At 54.1% G+C, this 18,903-nt stretch overlaps 9 protein-coding genes across 9 annotated transcripts; 8 read left to right on the forward strand and 1 right to left on the reverse strand.

The window, feature by feature from the left end:
- Positions 1-109: 109 nt before the first annotated feature.
- DQ04_01291060 (transportin 1) lies at positions 110-2,833 on the forward strand (the record flags this gene model as incomplete). Its single annotated transcript, XM_009310516.1, has 1 exon — positions 110-2,833. The coding sequence occupies one exon, from the start codon at positions 110-112 to the stop codon at positions 2,831-2,833; it is 2,724 nt and encodes a 907-aa protein (XP_009308791.1).
- A 315-nt stretch (positions 2,834-3,148) lies between these two features.
- Positions 3,149-4,045, forward strand: DQ04_01291070 (hypothetical protein; the record flags this gene model as incomplete). The annotated part of the gene is made up of 1 exon (XM_009310517.1): positions 3,149-4,045. One exon carries the CDS (start codon positions 3,149-3,151, stop codon positions 4,043-4,045), a length of 897 nt encoding a protein of 298 aa, XP_009308792.1.
- A 1,202-nt stretch (positions 4,046-5,247) lies between these two features.
- Positions 5,248-7,122, forward strand: DQ04_01291080 (ribonuclease; the record flags this gene model as incomplete). Its single annotated transcript, XM_009310518.1, has 1 exon — positions 5,248-7,122. One exon carries the CDS (start codon positions 5,248-5,250, stop codon positions 7,120-7,122), a length of 1,875 nt encoding a protein of 624 aa, XP_009308793.1.
- A 483-nt stretch (positions 7,123-7,605) lies between these two features.
- Positions 7,606-9,057, forward strand: DQ04_01291090 (aminopeptidase P; the record flags this gene model as incomplete). The annotated part of the gene is made up of 1 exon (XM_009310519.1): positions 7,606-9,057. The coding sequence occupies one exon, from the start codon at positions 7,606-7,608 to the stop codon at positions 9,055-9,057; it is 1,452 nt and encodes a 483-aa protein (XP_009308794.1).
- Positions 9,058-9,522: 465 nt separating this feature from the next.
- Positions 9,523-9,951, forward strand: DQ04_01291100 (hypothetical protein; the record flags this gene model as incomplete). Its single annotated transcript, XM_009310520.1, has 1 exon — positions 9,523-9,951. One exon carries the CDS (start codon positions 9,523-9,525, stop codon positions 9,949-9,951), a length of 429 nt encoding a protein of 142 aa, XP_009308795.1.
- Positions 9,952-10,295: 344 nt separating this feature from the next.
- On the forward strand, positions 10,296-12,515 carry DQ04_01291110 (hypothetical protein; the record flags this gene model as incomplete). Its single annotated transcript, XM_009310521.1, has 1 exon — positions 10,296-12,515. The coding sequence occupies one exon, from the start codon at positions 10,296-10,298 to the stop codon at positions 12,513-12,515; it is 2,220 nt and encodes a 739-aa protein (XP_009308796.1).
- Positions 12,516-12,846: 331 nt separating this feature from the next.
- On the forward strand, positions 12,847-16,422 carry DQ04_01291120 (hypothetical protein; the record flags this gene model as incomplete). The annotated part of the gene is made up of 1 exon (XM_009310522.1): positions 12,847-16,422. One exon carries the CDS (start codon positions 12,847-12,849, stop codon positions 16,420-16,422), a length of 3,576 nt encoding a protein of 1,191 aa, XP_009308797.1.
- A 1,087-nt stretch (positions 16,423-17,509) lies between these two features.
- Positions 17,510-17,974, forward strand: DQ04_01291130 (hypothetical protein; the record flags this gene model as incomplete). Its single annotated transcript, XM_009310523.1, has 1 exon — positions 17,510-17,974. The coding sequence occupies one exon, from the start codon at positions 17,510-17,512 to the stop codon at positions 17,972-17,974; it is 465 nt and encodes a 154-aa protein (XP_009308798.1).
- A 319-nt stretch (positions 17,975-18,293) lies between these two features.
- DQ04_01291140 (hypothetical protein) lies at positions 18,294-18,728 on the reverse strand (the record flags this gene model as incomplete). Its single annotated transcript, XM_009310524.1, has 1 exon — positions 18,294-18,728. One exon carries the CDS (start codon positions 18,726-18,728, stop codon positions 18,294-18,296), a length of 435 nt encoding a protein of 144 aa, XP_009308799.1.
- Positions 18,729-18,903: the final 175 nt, after the last annotated feature.

Genomic DNA, 18,903 nt, shown 5'->3' on the forward strand with positions numbered 1-18,903 from the left:
TGTGTGTGTGTGTGTGTGTGTGTGGGCTTTTGTGTGTCTGTGTGGGTCGCTGCTGTTTGTTTCACGGCTTCCGCATCACTAATTCTCTTCCCTGTCTCTGTTCAGCATAATGAGCAACGTAGGCCAGGCTATCCTTGACGCCCTCGCCGCGGCCGCCGACCCAAACCAGGACGTTCGTCATCGCGGCGAAACGCAGCTACAGCAACTAAAAGCCAATCCAGATGTTTTTTTCTCAAGCTGCGCGGAGCTCCTGACGAACGCCAGCCTTCCGACGAGGGGCCGGCAGCTTGTGGGGTACCTACTGAAGAATAACCTCTCGCATCCTTCATGCGTACAGAACACGACGCTGCAGGTGTCAGTCATGAGCCGCGCGGTTGTGGATCCCGAGTGCAGCATACGGGCTGTTGCCTGTACCATCATCAGCTCCGCTGTGAGGGAGACGTACTGGCCTGTGGAACCTGTCGTAAAGTCGCTCACAGAAATCCTTACAACTCGCACAGGTGAGCCTCACGCCGTTCACGGCGCGATGCGTGCACTGTCACAGATCGTGGACGATTGTGTGCAACTACTAGACATGCGGCAACTGACCGGGGCAGTGGTGAATGCTATTCTGCCGTACCTCAGAGCTCCCCCGGCGGGGCAAGAGGGCATGGAAGTGCAGCTCAAGGCATTCGACGCCACCGCTGTGGTGTTGGAACAGGCAGGTATCGACTACAGCAGCTTCTCGTACAGCAGCATGGGGCCTCATGTTCTGAACGTTATTGACGCTTGCTTCATAAACCTGCAAAATCCATCTTCCAACCAATTGTCAACAAAGTGTGTGAAGTGCATCGTCCTGTCGCTTGGTTACCATGACCTTATCTCTGATGAGCTGTTTCACCGAATAACGAGCCTCATGATCATGGCCACAATATCGGAGGGTGGGATAGATGAAGAGCTGCGCATTGAGGCAACTGAGTTTTGGCGTGGTGTGCTGTGCTTCCCAAGATTTGCTGTCCTTGTGGAGCCAACGCTAGAGAAGGTGATTCCCGTGTTGATCCGCTCAATGGTGTACTCCGATATGGAGATCGGCATGCTGCAGGCAAGCGCGGAGGACTGGAATGTCCCCGATAAGTTGGACGACATCAGGCCACGGCATTATCAGGCGCGCGTAAATAACGCGGGTGTGGACGACGACGATGCCGATGATGACGATGATGATGGGGAGGTTGAGGAATGGAATCTTCGCCGTGTGTCAGCGCTGACGCTTGACTCCATTGCCGAGCATTATGGTGAAAAGATCATATTTACTGTTTTAGGTGTCATTGACGGCATGATGCAACCCAGCAAGCCATGGAAGGAATTGGAAGCTGCTATCTTGGCGTTGGGAGCCATCATGGACGGCTGCTTTGACTCCATGTCACCTTACCTCCCCGATATCAGCACACGGCTTCTCCAGTTACTGGAGGACTCTTCTGTACACTTCCTTGTGGGAACCATTTCGCTCTGGACCATGACGCAGATTGGTAAGTATGTTGTGTATGTACCCGAGAAATTGCAAAGCTTTTTGAGGTGCGTTCTCCAAAAAATGCAAAGTCCCTCCAAGCTCCTACAGGAAGCAGCCACTGCGGCACTTCAGAAAACGGTTGAACTATGCAGCGAGGGGCAGCTAAGCAATGATGTTCCAGCAATCGTGGACTGTGTTGTGAAGTGCTTGCGCGGGTATCAACTCAAGAACCGCGTGTTGCTATTCGAAACGCTGGAGACGGTGTGTGAGGTGCTGGGGGAGCAGCTGCGCGCCAGCCCAGACGCCGTGGAAGCACTCATGGTGCCACTGGGCGAAATATGGGGCAGCACACCTAACGATAGCCCGCTACTCTTCTCCTTCTTCAAGTGTATGTCCGGCGTCTGCAGGGCGCTCGGCCCCGCGGTGCAGCCGGCGCTGGCGAAGGACATCTTCGAGCGCTCCTACGGCCTGCTCGTGCTACACGTGCAGGCACGCGCAGAGGCACGGCGCATGAATCAAGACCCGCCCGAGTACGAGTTCCTCGTGACAGCCACCGACCTGTTGTCCGGGCTCTTCGACGCACTCGGCACTGGTCTAGAACCGCTGGTGTTGCAGTGCAACCCGCGGTTCGTGGTGACGGTGCTGGAGATGGTGCACGATGAAGATCCAGAAATACGTCAGGGCGGCTTCTCCCTCCTCAGTGATCTCGCGAGGAGCTGCCCGGCCGCCGTGCAAGAAGTACTGATGGAGGTGGTGAAGGCATCGCTGCAGAATCTGGCGGTGCTTGACGAAAACACGTACGGTGTCGTCAGCAACGTGGCGTGGTTTCTGTGCAACCTGATGGAAAACCAGATGGACATGAACAATCTGCCAACTTTAGACGCGGCCAATGGACTACCACAACTGTTTGCTGCACTTGCCCGCATCCTTGGCGCCACCGCCCACACGGCGGAAATGCGCAATATGGCAGAGAACACATGCCTTTGCCTCGGCCTCATGCTTTACGCGGCGCCGGGTGTGGAGAGCCAGCCAGGGTGCCACCTTGGTCTCTTCGCCGAGGCCTTCTGTGCGTATATGCGAAATGTGAGGGAGGAGTCGCACAAGGAGCAGGCGGTGAGTGGGTTTCTGATCGCCGCGCGCCAGCAGCTGCCTCTGGTCGTACAATTTCTTCACCTCTTCTTTGATCTCGCCCTCTCCGTTGCGACAGCCTCACACGATGTAAAACGGGCGATGGGGGAGCTGCTGATGGCGGCGAAGGCACACAACACTCCACAGTGGCAGCAGCAGCTGTCACGCTACAGTGAGCAGCTCCGGACACGCCTTTTCCACGTTTACGGCATTCAGTAAGTGGCTCAAAGGGGGGTAATCAAGAAGAGAAGGTGATGAGATCGACTAAATGAAATAAAATGAAGAGGGGGACTGGTGCAGGAAGACGTGCGCCGGACTTTTTTTTAAGCACATGCCGATAAAGGAAGAGAGAGAGTGAACAGAAGAAAGTGAAGAAAGAGGGAATGGCACTGAGTGGAAAGGAAATATACGAATATCCTTGTTGTTTGTGGATATGCTTGCGAAGCACTCTCCTCTTTCTTTTCTTATTGGTTTATTTCTCTCTGCACACTGGCGAAGGAGGCGGCGCATCGCGCTCGGAGAGGCGGCCGCGAAATGGCCCGCGACCGCATGGCCGAGTTCCTTTCCTTTGTTCCATGTCGTGCGTACATTAACAGTCAAACAGCCCCTGTTACTACTAGTACTACTGTCATAAAAGCCAATAATGTGAGCAGCAGCAGCAGCAGCTGCTTCCTGCCCATAGATAACGAAACGAAGCCCATTTTCGATGCCCTTTCTGGTATTCAGCAGATGGTGGAAGGGCTTGGCGTGCTGCACGTCGCGCAGCTGGTGGAGAGCCGCGCGGAGACACGGCAGTGCGTGTACAACGCAGTGGAGAAAGTTGGCGCCTCCTGCCACGCATGTCGCGAGATGATAGCAGTATACGACAATACAACGCAACAGATGGAGCGCGACATCAGCATCGGCAGCGGTTGCCGCCTCAATACGGCAGAGCTGCAGGTGCGGCGCAACATCGTTGCCTTCATGGAGCGCCAGCTGATGCTGCACCTGCACAGCGCCTGGGTGGCGCAGCGGGTGCATGAGGAACGTCTCATTGAGGTCACTACGCGGCGCGTCAAAGTGCGCTTTGCAACAGCGGGCGCTGGTGGCGATAACTGCGACAACTCACTTGCGTCTGGTATCGGTGATGCCCATGCCCGGGGGATGGCGCAGAAGCTACTCGCGACGGGCAACGAGGATCAACTGTTCTTCCTAGCTCGCGACGAGCTGGAGCGGGTGATGCGCACACGGGATGCTGTGCTTGAACTCGAGCGCGAGATGCAGGAGATCCTCAAGCTCTTTGGGGAGCTGCACTACCTCGTGTATGAGCAGCACGAGTGCCTCTTCACGGTGCAGGAGCATGTCAACAGGGGCAACCGCAACATCGAGGTGGCGGTGGAGAATCTCAAGAAGGCAAAGCACCATCAGAAAGCCTGCTGTTTTGTGATGTGAGGACAAAGCCATACTTCGCCGTGTCGTATGTGTGTTTGCTCGCGGTCTGGTTGGCATTGCTGTTGTGTACAGCTCTGTATAATGCGGAAGAGAGAGGGAGACAGAAAGACGGTGGTACAGAACGGTGATTGCACCGTTGCCACGCCGTCGCACACGCGGGCAATGTGTGCGTTCTTTTGTTTCACTCCCCCCACCCCCCACCAATCCCCTTGGCTGCTGGCATTTGTTTTCTGCTTCCATCAAGCAGCAGAAACAAAGCGAAGCGAACAGCATGGCATGTGTAATTGTGTTTGCTGCGGGCAGTTCCGGCCTGATGTCGCACGAGACGCCGAGCGTCGCAGGCACTGCCGCGAAAGGCGTGTTGCACCATAAGTAGGCCGAACGCATGGCGCAGGTCACAGCGCCGAGGAGAACTGGAGTGAAGCGTGGCATCCGTCGTCTGTGTCGAAGTTCCGGCCGGTGACGACGTCGCTTCCCGCATCGTACAGCAGCAGAGGCACGCCACAGCGTTCCGTGGGTGACAGTACGGCACCGCAGACCCCGCCCTTGTTGTGGTCACGTATCAGTGGTTGTGCTGGAGATGCCGATGCAAGGATATCGTATGCGGCTTGGTGTGGTGGGCCCGCTGGAATCACCTGTGAAACTGTTTCTATAGCCCAGTGAGGCTACCGAGCAAGAGCAGCAGTGGGAAGGAGAAAATGACAGTAAACGTGAGACCCTGCCAATTGCAGGCGGTGGTGAAGAGTCACTTCAGTGTGCTTAACTTGGGGCGCAGCCTTCATGGCGAGGATGTGGCACCATGGCATGTCATGGTGGAATTCTTGCAGATTGACGGTGGCGAAGGGCGCCTCACATCCTCTTCGTTGTCACCCAGTCGCGTGTTTTTAACACACGAAGTATTGCGCTTGTGATGTACAACGGTGTACTCATTCCTCTGTTTGCACTGTATGTATGTGTGTGTGTGTGTGTCGTTTTGACGGTTCTCACTCCCCCTGCTTGTGTCTGGGAAGCTGGTGAGTGAAGGGATTTTGCAGACTCTTTCTACCGTTGGCTGACGGCCTTTTTCTGTATCACGAGAAGCCTGGTTTCCTTCTCTATTTTCTTTTATTGGTGCCTTTTTTTTCCCTCTTACTACACGCCCACGAGCACTCCGATATATATATATATATATATATATATATATCCGTAGAGCATTTGAGAGTATGAAATCCATCACAAATCAAAACTTTGCGGGACTCTTTCCCGAGTTCGTGCGTGACCTCTGCGAAGCGAGCTATATCGCTATTGATCTCGAATTCAGTGGCATTGATCATGCATCCCAGGTTGACTTCCTGCGTTCACCTGAAAAGGCATTCGAGGAGAAGATGGCTGCAGCACGCCTGTTCTGTCCAATGCAGATCGGGTTTAGCATCTTCAGCGGAGATGGAAATGTGGGGGACGACACAAGAACGCTTGCGACTGAGCACGGCAAAGCATCACCGTCCTACCGTACCATCATGGCCCAAGAGGCAAGAGCTTTTCGTGCGTCCGAGGCCGCAGCACAGCCCCTGAAGTCCCTGCTGGAGTCCCTGGCGGCCAAGGGTGCTGTGGAGCCTGAGGATCTCGCCAGGATGACAGCAGTGCGACAGGAAGTAGAGAGCGCATGTGTGAGGGGCGGCGAGATGTTGATTTACGATCAACTGCGGGCGTACCACGCATTGGATGAGGTTGACGCCGCGATAGCTATTGCGAAGCGATGGAGCACGGACATTAAGTCGTGCAAGCGGCACCTTTTCGTGCGCGGCTATTCCTGCTACCTGTTCCCCGCCTCGGGCGAAGACGGGGAGGACCGCACGGTGACGCTGTCGGCGGAGACGATTATGTTCCTGCAGAAGAATAATATGGACTTCAGTCGGTGGGTGGCGGAGGGCCTCCACTTCGAGCCGTTCGAAAACTACGCCAAGGCGCGGCGCGAGGCGGCGCGGGCCGAAGGGAATGTGTTACCGTCACCGTCGGAGGACCTTGGCGCGGGGCTGAACGCCCTTAAGAAGTGGGTCGATGCACTCACCGTGCCGGAGTTAAAGTTGCACCTTATAAGCGCCTACGACCGCATTGCGCGTTTCGCGCAGTTTGCGGAGGTGGGGGACTCGATCGAATCAAGACTCCCATTTATAGTGCAGCCCCACCACGCCGAGTTGGCAAATCTGCTGCAGGGCATTGGGGTACGCCACGCGCGAAGGATGCTAACAAAGGTGCCGCTGACAGTCTCCCTGGAGAGCCTGAACTTTAACAGCAATCCGCGATACTTCGGCACTCGTGTTTTAGAGGCTTTGGTGACAGCAACACGACACGAGAAAAAGCCGCTAGTGATACATAATGGGCTTTCAGATCTGGCATTTCTCTGTTGCGCCATGCACTGTGACCCGCCAAAGACGCTTAAGACATTCAAGCGGCTTATTAGGGAAATTTTCCCCGTGTTTTACGACACACGAACCTTAACTTGCGCCCAGTCGCTGCAACACATACCAAACATGAAAGGCCCACTAAAGAAAACCTACATCCTACTTCAGCGGCAAAATAATGCCGTGAATATACACTGCGGTAAGGAGTATGAAGTCTCGGAGGTTGCTGGTAGGGAACATGATGCCGCATACGATGCGTTTATGACCGGGGCCCTCTTTGCTTATGTGCAGAGCGAACTTGCACAGGTGGGCGCGGACTATCGTCGGCTGCGCGGCATCACTCCCCTATACGGCTGCGTGTTCAGTATACAATTCGAGAATGATGAAGCGGACTGTCTTGTGCAGCCCCCGCAGCCACTTATCTATTTGGTGCATCGCCCGCCCCACGCCGCGGTGTCCACCGACCTGCTCCGTGATAGGATTATCCATTTAGTGAAGCATGTAGCGTTTCTGTACAATGGTGACAGTATCCTCATCACCATCGGCAGAGATGCTATCTGCCCCACTGTGAAAAGGGAGATTGAGGTTGTGCTCCGGCAGTGGTGCGATGGATTCAGCTTGACGTTAACTGCTCTGGATGTAGAGCCTCGCATGAAGGAGTACGGAATTGTTTACGTCAGCGAAACAGAACGGTAGACACGTACGCACAAATTCGGTATGCACAGACATACACACGCCGGCCTCATATATATATATATATATATACGTGCCCAAACACATAGTCGCCTCTGCAAGGAAGTGTTATGATGCCGGCAACAAGGATACAATGGACACAGCAAATAATAATCAGCTCGGATATTGCTGCACCCATACTGCTCTTTTTCTGTGTTGCTTCCTGGAAGGAGTGTCTCTAGAGCTGAAGAGGGGGAGACCAGAACTTCCTGAATAGGGATTCTACGTATGTATGGTTTGTTTCTGCTTGTAACGTGTTTTTTTTTTCAAAGTGTGTGCGCGTGCGTGTGTGTGTTATTTTTTTTTTTGAAAACTATCTTGCCTGTTCGGCCTCGGAATCGCATCGGCACGCATATATATATATACCGAGGTCAAACCAGTTTAGGTTTAGAAAAAGAAAAACACTCAAGAAGGTTAAATATTCGGAACAAAGGGAAAAGAAGCGCCATGGCCACTCATTCCTACAATTCGACGTACCCTTTCAAGGTCAAGCGTGAGATGTACCGCGAGCAGCGGTTACGCCTCGGCGCGTCGATGCGCTCTTGCATGGACGCCTCGCACGCCGCCTTTCTTCAGGGCGGCTCAGAGGTGCCTGTGAACTCGACGGATATCAACTACCTCTTCTGGCAGGAAAGCTACTTCGCATACCTCTTTGGTTGCAATATCCCCGACAGTTTCGGCGCCGTTCTCGTAGACGGCAAGGGCGTTCTGTTCATTCCCCGATACCCGCAGTCGTACGCGGTATGGATGGGTGAGCTGCCCACGCCGGAGAGCGTGAAGGCTGCCACAGAAGTCGAGGAGGTGTACTACACCGACGAGATCAACACTGTTCTTACATCCAAGGGCGTGCAGACAGTCGAGGTGATGAGTGGTGTGAACTCCGATAGCGGTCTCGAGGTGATGACGGCACAACTGCCGGCGGGGTCCAAGTTGCGCGTCTCCACCAGTTGGCTCTTCAACACGCTGTCAAGCCAACGCTGCTACAAGACAGACCTTGAAGTGGAGCTGCTGCGCTATGTTTGCAAGGTCTCGAGTGATGCGCATATTCACGTCATGCAGCATTGCAAGCCTGGCATGTCGCAGCACCACCTCGAGTCTACCTTTTTGCATTACGTGTACTATTATGGCGGCTGCCGCAAGGTGGGATACACGTGTATCTGTGGCACCGGTCACCACGGCGCCATTCTTCACTACCCGAATAACGACGCGCCTGTTGAGAATGGATCCATGGCGCTTCTCGACATGGGTGGTCAGTACGCGGGCTACTCGAGCGATATTACGTGTTCTTTCCCCGTCAATGGCAAGTTCACGGAAGACCAGCGGATCATCTACAACGCTGTTCTGGACGCCCACAACGCCGTGCTGAAGAACCTGAAACCAGGTGTGAACTGGGTTGATATGCATAAATTGGCGCTGCGCGTCATGTGCGAGCATCTTGTGCGGGCCGGGATCCTCATCGGCGACGTGGATACCATCATGCAAAAACGTATCATGGGCCTCTTTCAGCCGCACGGCCTTGGACACCTTCTCGGCATGGACGTCCACGATGTTGGCGGCTACATTGAGGGATGCCCCTCACGTCCCGCGGAGAGCGACTGCTGCAAGCTTCGCATGGCTCGCGTACTGGAGAAGGGGCTGTTCCTGACAGTGGAGCCTGGCTGCTACATCAACCGTGTGCTCCTCACCGACGCATTCCAGAACCCCGAGTACAAGACGCACCTGAACGAGGCGAAGCTGCGCTCTCTGTGGGACTTTGGCGGGGTGCGTATTGAGAGCGATATCCTCATCACCGAGCGTGGCGCCATTAACATGACCGTCGTCCCACGTACAGTAGAGGAGATCGAGCGGACAATGGCGGGCACCGCCTTCTCGCAGGAACCTGAGGAGTTTGCTCACTAAGTTTGTCACTGGTCGTGGGTAAGGATACTCAACGAAAGTGATTTGTGTTGACGTTTTGCCACCAATTCGGGTATGCGAAGATGACAGACGAAGAAGAGAAATGTGATAATATTTTAAGGATAGTAGTGAATTCGGAGTATGAGGATATTTTTGTCTCATTTGTCATTATGGATTTACCTGAATATTGTAACGAGGAATGTCCACCATTCCCCATGTTAGTGCGAAACACTGGGATTGCGCAGAGGTGTCTTGAGAAAGAAAGAAAGAGAGTAAATTTCTTTCACACGGTTTGTTTGTCACTCCCGTATTCCCTCCACATACACATGCATACACGGTATGAACGTATGTTTAATTTTTGTAGAGCTGGCGATGAAGAAGAAAGCAAAGAAGCAGCAGCATGATGGCAGTGCAGTAAACTGTGTGGCCACGGGAACGGGAACAGGTCGAAGGGGCGGAAAAATAGTCATGAACTCTGGGGAGGAATCGGCCATTGCAGACATATTTGGGGCCATCACAAGGAAGAAACAGCAAAGGGGCAATGACAGCAGCAATAACAAGAACAACAACAAAAATAGTGGGAACATTAGTGGGAATAGCGGTACGGTGCAGAGCGGCACAAGCAAGAACTCCGACAAACCGACTGGTGACGGTCTGTACCATGCACCAGAGAAGACGCTCGAGTTGAGTGATGCGGCCTTCTTCGACTTATCGTCACTGCGACAAAAGGGGTGCAAGAAGAAGAAGTCGACGACTACTGAAGTTCCGGAAGATGTGCTGCGACGAGAAGGTGTGGATCGTGTCATCACCCTAGAGGAGCTGCAGAAGATCACCTCCTCGAATCCCAAAGCTGGCACGACACCCAATTGCCCTTTTGATTGTGACTGCTGCTTTTAGGAGAGATTTAGGAATGGGTATTCGCGTGCAAAATATCAGTTGATTAAGTATTTTCGGTTAATCGTTACGTTGTACCGCCCTTTCCTTAGGGTCGCAAAGAGAAGCGTACGATGCTTTAAATGTGTGATTTGGGAATCTATCTTTGTGAGTGTAGTTGTAATTTTTTTTTGTTTTTCTTTCCCCTTTTTTGTGTATTGCGTCTGCTGGTGATCACAAGTCAGAAGGGCGAAGCTGCAGGCTGTGAGGTGCATACATACACGCATAGACACGTACACACATATAACTATACCCGCAAGAAAAACGGCATCTGCCATCCCCCTTTGTTGCGCTGCTCTCTCACACGGATGGAGTCTGCGCAGCCTCTCCGCTGTGCGCCAGCACGGCGATCGCTTAAATTTCACGCCGGGGAGAACGCGCGGCACTTTCTTGCCTTCGACCCGTCCATCAGCAAGTACGACCGCATGATCATTTACATGGAGCTGTTTGCCCATCTGCGGCGTCTTGTGGATTCTGAAGTTTTTCCGTGCTTCTCGCCATCGTCATATCTGCCAGAGCAATACGTTGAGCTTCGCGTCTTGACGGACCCACGTCACCCTGCATACGGCCAGGTCGGTTTGTTTGCAAAGAAAACAATCCCGTCCAACACTGTCGTGACGCCGTATAGCGGCTACATTGAAATTTTCAGCACCTCTTGCAGCTCTAGAACATACACAATGGGTTTCGGCTCCCTTGGGGATGACTATGCGTTGGACGCGGAGTTCGTCGGCAACTACGGCCGCTTTGCGAATGATCCCCGTGGTGTTGAAGGGCTTTCGGCGAATCTGAGCGCGGAAAGTCGCTTCACACCTCGCGGTGAGGCGTACACCGCTCTGGTCTCACGGCGCATCATCAACAAGGGGGAAGAGATACTCATGTCATATGGTAAGGCGCATAGTCTCTCGCCTAGTCCGTGGGTGGGGTTGAGGGGCGAGCTACTCACGCGCCATCGGGTCGGTGGCATTGTCCCTTTTCCACAACTCGCGCAGGAAAGGCGGTGCGAACAAAACAGTCGCCCCGAACGGGATTTAGTTAAAATGAATGGGTGTGTTGTCCGTTCCATAGAAAACAGTGGCCTTGACTTGAAAGGCCAAGAAGATGAGGCGCGGACGCTTTGTGGGGCGTCCGGTGATAAAAGCCCAGCAGGTGACGAAGGCGCTGCGATGGAGTTGCTGTGGGAGTGCCCACAATGCGGGGCATGGAGCATTGGTAGCCCCACACCGGTCCGCATTGACCACTGTTTTGCCTGTCAGACGCCTCGGTTGCAACGCGCCCGTCTGGTGGCAGTTTGCTGCACCTCCCCGCTAGGGTGTGACGACCTGCAGGGGTCGGTGATGCGGAACGAACAGTGTGTGCCGTTCTCGCCGCCGAGAATGACGGAGCAGCAGACAGCCATGGATGACAGAAGTGCCCCGGGGTCGCCCACCGCCTCCACCTCGGATGGTAGCTCCTCTGTTACCAACAACAACCACAACAACAACAACACCAACGGAAGCGGTACACAAGGACCTGTGGTTTCGTTTGCCTCTGAGTTGGTCAACTGGCCGCTTAATGTCCCCTTTCTCTCTTGGCAAGTTTGGGACCCTGCTATCCCCTCTTCTACAATTGGGAAGCATTCAAAATTCGAGATGCACGAAAATATATTTCTCTACTGTGTCACCACTGTTAATGAGGATGACAATAGGCAGTCAGGCGAGGGAAAGCGTGAGAGGGACGAGGCGGAGGACGAGGCAAGAGTAGAGGAGCAACCGAAGCGGAGGGGTCGGAAGCCGCGAGTCCGGCGCAAGAAGGAAGAGTTGTGGCAGAAGGAGGAGCCGCAGCCCAGCGAAACCCAGCAACAACGCGATATCGACGGAGCTAAAGTGGAAGGTAAGGAAGTTGTGAGTGGAGGAAAGACAGAGGATTCTAGCACCACGGACTATCTTTTCTGCATCAGCAAGACATCTGCTCAGAGCGATAACCGGCACAGCGGTGAAGACGACGGTGAGAACACCGCAGCCCTTCTTGCACTGCAGTCCTTGTTGAAGGGCGTTCCCCGTCGGGTGTTTGCCGGTAAGTCGTACCACATTGGCGAGGTGGTGGCGTCTGTGGGCGGGGTGATTAGGCCCATTGGTGACCGGCGGCGACGACCCGACAGTTCCGTGCTGGAGATACCGATGAAATACTTTGTACCGTCGCGGCTTCGCCACGCACCGTGCAGCGCCACTTTGGGTTCCAGCGACGAGATGAATGATGATGAACTGGCGACTCTTTCAGATCTCCTGCGGCGTCTCGAGAGTCTCTCGCTGGTGGTGACGAATGAGCTCATGTTCTGTCCCTGTCTTGTTCTACAAGATGATGAAAACGAGAACGTTGAGGGAATCGGAGTAAAGGTGGAAAATGGCACACAAAGCCGTCAGTCGCTGCTTGGCACGTGCAATGTGGGTCTCGTGCTGACGATGGACTCCCTTGGCTGCCCGTATGTCGCGGCAGTCGCTTTAAGGGAGATCACTACTTTTGAGCCGCTTTTCGCCTGCATCGGCTACTGAGAGCGAAAGAGGAAAAAGTGGCACGCATGGTTGTATATGTGTGTGTGTTTATCTCTTTCTCTTTCTCTGCATGGATGTGTTTTGTGGCTATCCTTTTTGTATGTGTTGTAGTACACTGTCTGTAGAGTCGTCTACGCTGCGGCAAGCTCCTCTCTAAAGTGGATTCCTCTGTGGTCTTGTTGTTTTAGTTCTTCCTTCAAAACTAGTGAGTAGCGCTGCCGTGCTGCAGACACACTTGTTCCGTGGAGGGTGCACCACATTCTCATTGTAGCAGCAGAAGGCGGGGCTGCCACACACAAGTGGGGCTGAAGGCGAATAAGAGCGGAGGGGAATGTCAACGGACCGGCGCCGAGGTGCGAGTAAGCGGGATGGACGGAGTCGCGAGGCAGTCGGTACCAAGGCACGGAGCACCAGCCCCTCAAGGTGGCCCTTTACAATGACATCATCATTCAACGCACAGTCAACATTAACATCTCACACAACATCGCTGGTGCCGCTCCGGGCGCGAGTTCTTTCACAGCCTCTGGGGGCAGAGAATGAGTGGGTAGAACAAGGCGAGGGATACGTAGAGGTGTGCGGTCTTCTCATTGTTGTCGTGTCGCTTCCGCCGTCAGCCCTCCTGCGCAGGTGCCTCAGTGACGGCATGAGCAAAAACAAGATCGGCAACTGTCGAAATGGCGCGACAGAGGAATATATTGAACGATTCGGTGAGGAGGAAAGTGATGAGGTGGTGCACAGTGGATCCTCTGGCATGGAGCCTGTTGTCGTGGAACCGACAATCGTGAGTCTAAACGAGCATGGGGAAATCATCATGGAGGACCTTGTCACCGAGGACACCCCATTCGTTGGAGAGGGTGGATGCCTCGTGTGGAATAGCCTGGAACAGCAGTTATCGTTTTGTCTGATGTTCTCTTCGGAGGAAAGCTACGCCGCCACCTGGAGTGCGCTAGTGGCGCTTCAGAATAAGCCCTATCCAAGATTTGGATTTGACTTACTTAAGCTGTGCAGACCTATCGAGAGCAAAGAAGCTGCTAATGCTACAACGGATGCCTTAAAGCGGCGGTACCTGGAAAGGGGGAATATTCTTTTCCCGTACTCTTACTACATTCACAATGAGTACGATCCTCCGCTTGGCTTCGTAGAACGGCATGCTCTCTCCTTGTCTATTATGGAATATGGACACGCATTAAATCCGGATCTCTACCATGACCCCAACACAATACTGGTACTATTAGATATATGCAATGACGATCTTTTAGAGATTCTGGTTTCGGAAGAGGCGTACACGATGCTAGCCAAGGGACTGAACGTGGAAGTGCCTGATCCATGGCAAATTCCGCAAGGTCTGAGAAAGCTGGATGTTTCAGAAGCATTCACCACCATCATTGGCAAAGCCCTTCGTCTACACCACTTGCAAACAGATGTGTTGCCAATTAGCACCTCGGAAGAGATCTCGCAAAAAGTCAGTCGCGTGTGCCACCGACTACAGAACGAGGCCATCAGCTTGCTATTGGAGAAGGATGAGGTGCTAATGCAGGCTAAGGAGGCCCTCCTCGTTGTGCCACCATCGCTGCCGCCAGCAGCCGTCCGACATCGTGTCTCACCAATAGGTAGCACTGCGAGTGGATCCTCCCTGGCGTCAGATGAACAACCACGGAGTGGTTCCACTTCCTCCACAGTTGCCATGGAGCAAACAATTCGGGCAGAGCAGCAGGTTATCTCGCATCTTCGATTCTTGCGCAGTCTCTTCAACCTTGCGCTCTCTATTTTGGAGCGGGAGGACCTCTTGGTATTAAGTGCGAAGGTATTCCATACTGGTCTTCTGGAGGCGTTGTCACTGGTGGCCGAGCGCTATGGCATGCCGCTTGGAAGCACCGCCCTCTTTGCCCCTTCCCCAGGAAAGAGCAATGGTGTGAGTAGCGGCGAATGCGTAGAGGATGAGGAGCAGTTGGCGACGAGACGATTCTCCCACCCCTCGGCTGTGTACAACAGTGCCAATTTTTACTCCTCGTCAGTGGAACAAGAATTAGTTGCTCTTCTAGATGTCATCATTGTACAGTTGTGCGATAAACAGGACGAGAGTCTTATGAACAAGTACATTCGAGTTCCTATTCTGAATGATCCACCCAAGTACAACGGTCTCATGACTTTTTTATTTCGGCAGCTTGTTGTTGGATGTGGCGGGGCGTTGAGTAAGAAATCTTTGCGTGATCCGATGAGCTGCTACAATCCCTATCTCGCATTTCACGTGCTGGGGCTGCGCGAGGATGGCCCGGTGGCAGCAGCCCGGGTGGTGATGGACCCGGACATACTCGACAAGCGCAACAGATTCCACACTCTCTTCATACAGAAGTACCTGACGCAGGGAGTGCGCGGCGTCATTGTCCCGGTGCCGCCCGCCCCGCCCAACACACTACAGATGAACAGAACTGCGTCGAATGCTCTCATGCATGTGGCGACCGCACCGCTGGGCGGATTGCCGCCAGGCATTTCGTCCCCACTTATTCGCGTGCTGGACTTCACCATAGCTCAAGGAAGTTTTGAAAATGTGGAGCTGATTCTCAGGGCGATCTTTCACAGCAAGTCCAGAGTCCTGCAATTCATCGAAGTGTGCTCCGACGCTGCGAGTCGTAACAGCAAGTTGGTTTGTAACGATGTGCTGGTGGGCAATATGCGTCTACTCAAGACAGTGCTCACGCAAATCGTGCCACCTCCCTCCGCCTCGCCGCGGCGCTTCGAAGGAGCCAACGGCTTTGGCGCCGATACCCCTTTCGGTACCATGTACGTCTCGTCTTCACTCTCCAAGACGTTAGTGACAATGATATGTCGCACACTCACCGTAGAGAGGGACACATTTGGCTACATCTTCAGAGCGTGGAACAGTTTGGGTGGAACAAGGAAGAATACCATGTTTCATTCCTCTGTGTTGGCCATTCTTGAACTTTTTGACAGGTTTCAACCACAAATGTTTCCTACAGAGTTTGGAAGCAGCAACTCACGTGATATACGTGATTACCTTTTTTTTAAGCACCGCTCTATCATGCCAGCGATGTTTGCTGGCCGGTTCAGTGAGACCATGCTGGCGGAAGTGAATATGCGACTCGGCCACGATGAGTTGTTCTCGCCCAATGCAAGTATTTGCACAGCCAGCTCGTGTAGTAGTGGGTTCTACGCCTCCCGGTTACGTTATGTTGACGAGCTTGAGGGCGTTGAGGGTCTTAACGTTAACACCTCCAAGAGCGGCAGTTGCCACGAGGATGGCGCGACATCGTTTCCAAAGCGAATGCGCACTATGGTGGAGCAGGCGTCCCCCTTTACCCTGGTACCACCGTTGTCCCGACTCGAGCAGCCACCGACGCCGCTGCCGCCAATCGGGTCCTCACACGCGGCCTTCGTAAAGGAAAATCAGCTGGACATCGCCGCTCGTGATCCGGATAGTCCACCCTTGTGTCTCAGTGACGACGAAGACAACAGTGATAGTCTTAACGTCAACAAAGGCGATGACGGCATCGACGGCGGCGGCGGTGGTGGTGGTGGTGGTGCGAATAACTCGCCCTGTGCTGATGTCAATTTGGACGGCCGGGTCTTGAACGCTATTGGCGCTCCTGACGGAATCACCGTAACGGCAAAAGCACCCAGCAAGGCATCTGATGGCAGCACCATCAGTGATCTCAGCAGCAGCGACAGTAACAGCAACAGCAACAACAGCGGTGACGCCGATGGTGTGGCTCTGTTCACCCGGGTCTCACACCCGATGGTTTCCGCTGCGCATAGAAGGAGCAAACATCGCATGAGACGGTGGCCGCGCGGTGATGATGACAAGAGGCGCGGTCTCCGCGCCAACGTGGAGACCGTCCTCCCGCACCTTAGGCTCAAGAAGAATTCAGCAAGCGAGGGCGAGCGGTAAAGGGACACAAGGCCCATGTTCAGTTTGGGAGGGGGGGGCACAGACGACAGACGGAAGGGCCCAGTTGAAACATGGGCGCCAGCCGTTTAAAGTTTTTGTCGGGCCCAATGCCCTCATCGTATGCTACGGCATGAGGACAGAGCAAGAAATATTGGAAAAAAAAAAAAANAAAAAAAAAAAAACGAAAATAGTGATCCAGTGGTTTTAGAAGAAAAAGAGAGGAGGGGAAGGAGGAGGAGGGGGGGGGAGGAGATACAAAAATGAAAGCGCAGTGGGCTTGAAAGCAAAACTCCTCTCTTCTTTGTTTCTTGTTCCTACTTATATGCTTGTTTGTTTTGTTTTGTTTTTTTGTTTTTGTTTTTGTGTGTTAGTCGCTCCTTCACTTTGTTTCTTCTCCGTGAGTTTTTTCGTTTGCGCCTTTTTTTTTTTTCGCCTGCAGAAGAAGATCGTGTCGTATCATTTTGTTTTTGTGCATTTCTTTTTCTCGTGCTTCATTCGTCTGCTCTTCTGCTTTCCATTACTTTGGTGCAGTCCACAGACGTAGACAGCTGGCACGCCTCTGGGCTCTTGTCCTTTTCTTTTTTCGTTTTGTTTTGTTTTTCTTCATCTTGTTGTTGTTGTTGTTGTTACCCCCTCCATTATGTCTTTCTTCCCTGGCAGCCACACACCAGACGGAAGCGTGGCCCCACGCCGCCGCCGCCGCCGGCAGAGGAGTGCGCGGAAGAGCGTGCCGGTGTGTCCGTCTCGCGTGTGTGCTTGTGTGTCTTGTTGCTTCCTTGGGGGTTCTGCTTGGCGTCGTTATCCCCACAATTGAGGGCGAAATTTTGCGTCCGCATATAGGTGGGAGATGGGAGTCTGAGTGAGTGAGTGAAAGGAACAGGTAGAGAAGAAAGAACAAAGTTGACCGCATGCATTGTTTCAGTTGATCCTCATCTCGTGTCTCTTGCCTCCCGCCCTGCTCGTTGTCCCTATGCAACCAGCTGCTCTGCGCACTGCCCCACCTTATCTCTCTCTCTCTCTCTCTCCCTCTCTTTCTTTACCCCTCTGTGTGTGTGTGTGTGTGTGTGTGCTGCTGCTGCAGCGAGAAATGGCCGAGGAGCCGCCGCCGCAGCTGCCCATTGGCGACCGCGCGTATCTCGCGTGCCGCCGCTGCCGCCTTGTGCTGACGGAGCAGCAGTTCCTGCGCGACGGCTGCTCGCTGTGTGGCACCGGGCCGGTGCGGCGCGAGGAGCTGCTCGACGTCGCCACCGCCGACTTCACGAACTTCGTTGGTCTCATCGCCCCCGAGAAGTCATGGGTGGCTCGACTCATTGGCAAGACGGACTGCCCGAACGGTGTCTTCGCCGCGGCGCTCGACGATGAGGAGATGGAGGAGGAAGACGAGGAAGAGGACGCCGCCGCCGCCGACGACGACGATGAGGATGATGGCGTCGGTGACGCAGATGAGGCCGACGAGGTGGCGAGGGAGAAGAACGACGGCGCTCCGAAGAGCGACAGGAATTTGCCGCCCGTCATGACAGATGACGAACTGCTGGCCACCGCGAATGATTAAGTGAGAGGAGAGGAATTTCTCAGCAACGCGAAGAGAACGGGGGGGGGAAACAAAGAAAAAAGGAAACGGTGAATGAGACGAAACGCGTACAGCAGCGCAGGCTATGCGGGGCGATAGCGGCAGTAACAGCAAACAAAAGCACCATGGCAATGAACCCTTTCTCTCTCTCCCTCGCACTCTCACCATATGGTTGGTTTTCTTTCTTCTTCTTGTCCCTTCTCCCTTGTTCTTGCCGCTGCACTCATCCAGGTAGGTTCGTTCGTCTACAGCGCCGAAACGGGGAGCGATGGCTGGCGTCCAGAGCCCGGTGCTGCTTCCCTCAAAGTTCCGCCCGCAGTCGACGGAGACACTGCCGCTCGGCGTGAAGGACCGCGAGGCGTACGATGAAATCGTCTCCAACTACGCCGCACTCAAGGCCAAGGTAAACACCGCGCTGGCGTTGCGGGCCGACACTGTTCGCCACGGCTCCGTCGTGGACTTCACCCGCAACTACCTTGGCGCCGTGGGCCTTCAGGCCATGACGAGTCTCCTCGCGAAGAACGAGAACCTGCGGGAGCTCTACGTCCCAAGCAGTGGGCTCAACAATGACTCGGTTGTGTTCTTCTGCCGGACGTTGGTGAAGCACCCACGCCTCGCGCGCATAGACCTCTCGTGCAACACCATCTCGCTCGCCGCGGGCCTGGCGATTTTGTCCATGCTGCAGCAGAACCAAAACGTTGTGGAGGTGAACCTCAGCGAAACGCAGGTGCCTCATGCTGTCATGAATAAGATTGAGCAAAAACTGCAGCGTAACAGGGCGCTCGCGAAGCAGCGACCGCCGAGCGCAACAGCCGACGCGGCGGCGCTCGTGTCGCGCAGCACCGACCGCGGATTTCCCACCATCGTTCGCGAACAGGTGCGCGCGGTGGAGTGGGCACGGCAGGAAGAGG

This window comes from Trypanosoma grayi (assembly GCF_000691245.1).
Source record: "Trypanosoma grayi strain ANR4 Tgr_129_V1, whole genome shotgun sequence".
Taxonomy (NCBI): Eukaryota; Euglenozoa; class Kinetoplastea; order Trypanosomatida; family Trypanosomatidae; genus Trypanosoma; species Trypanosoma grayi.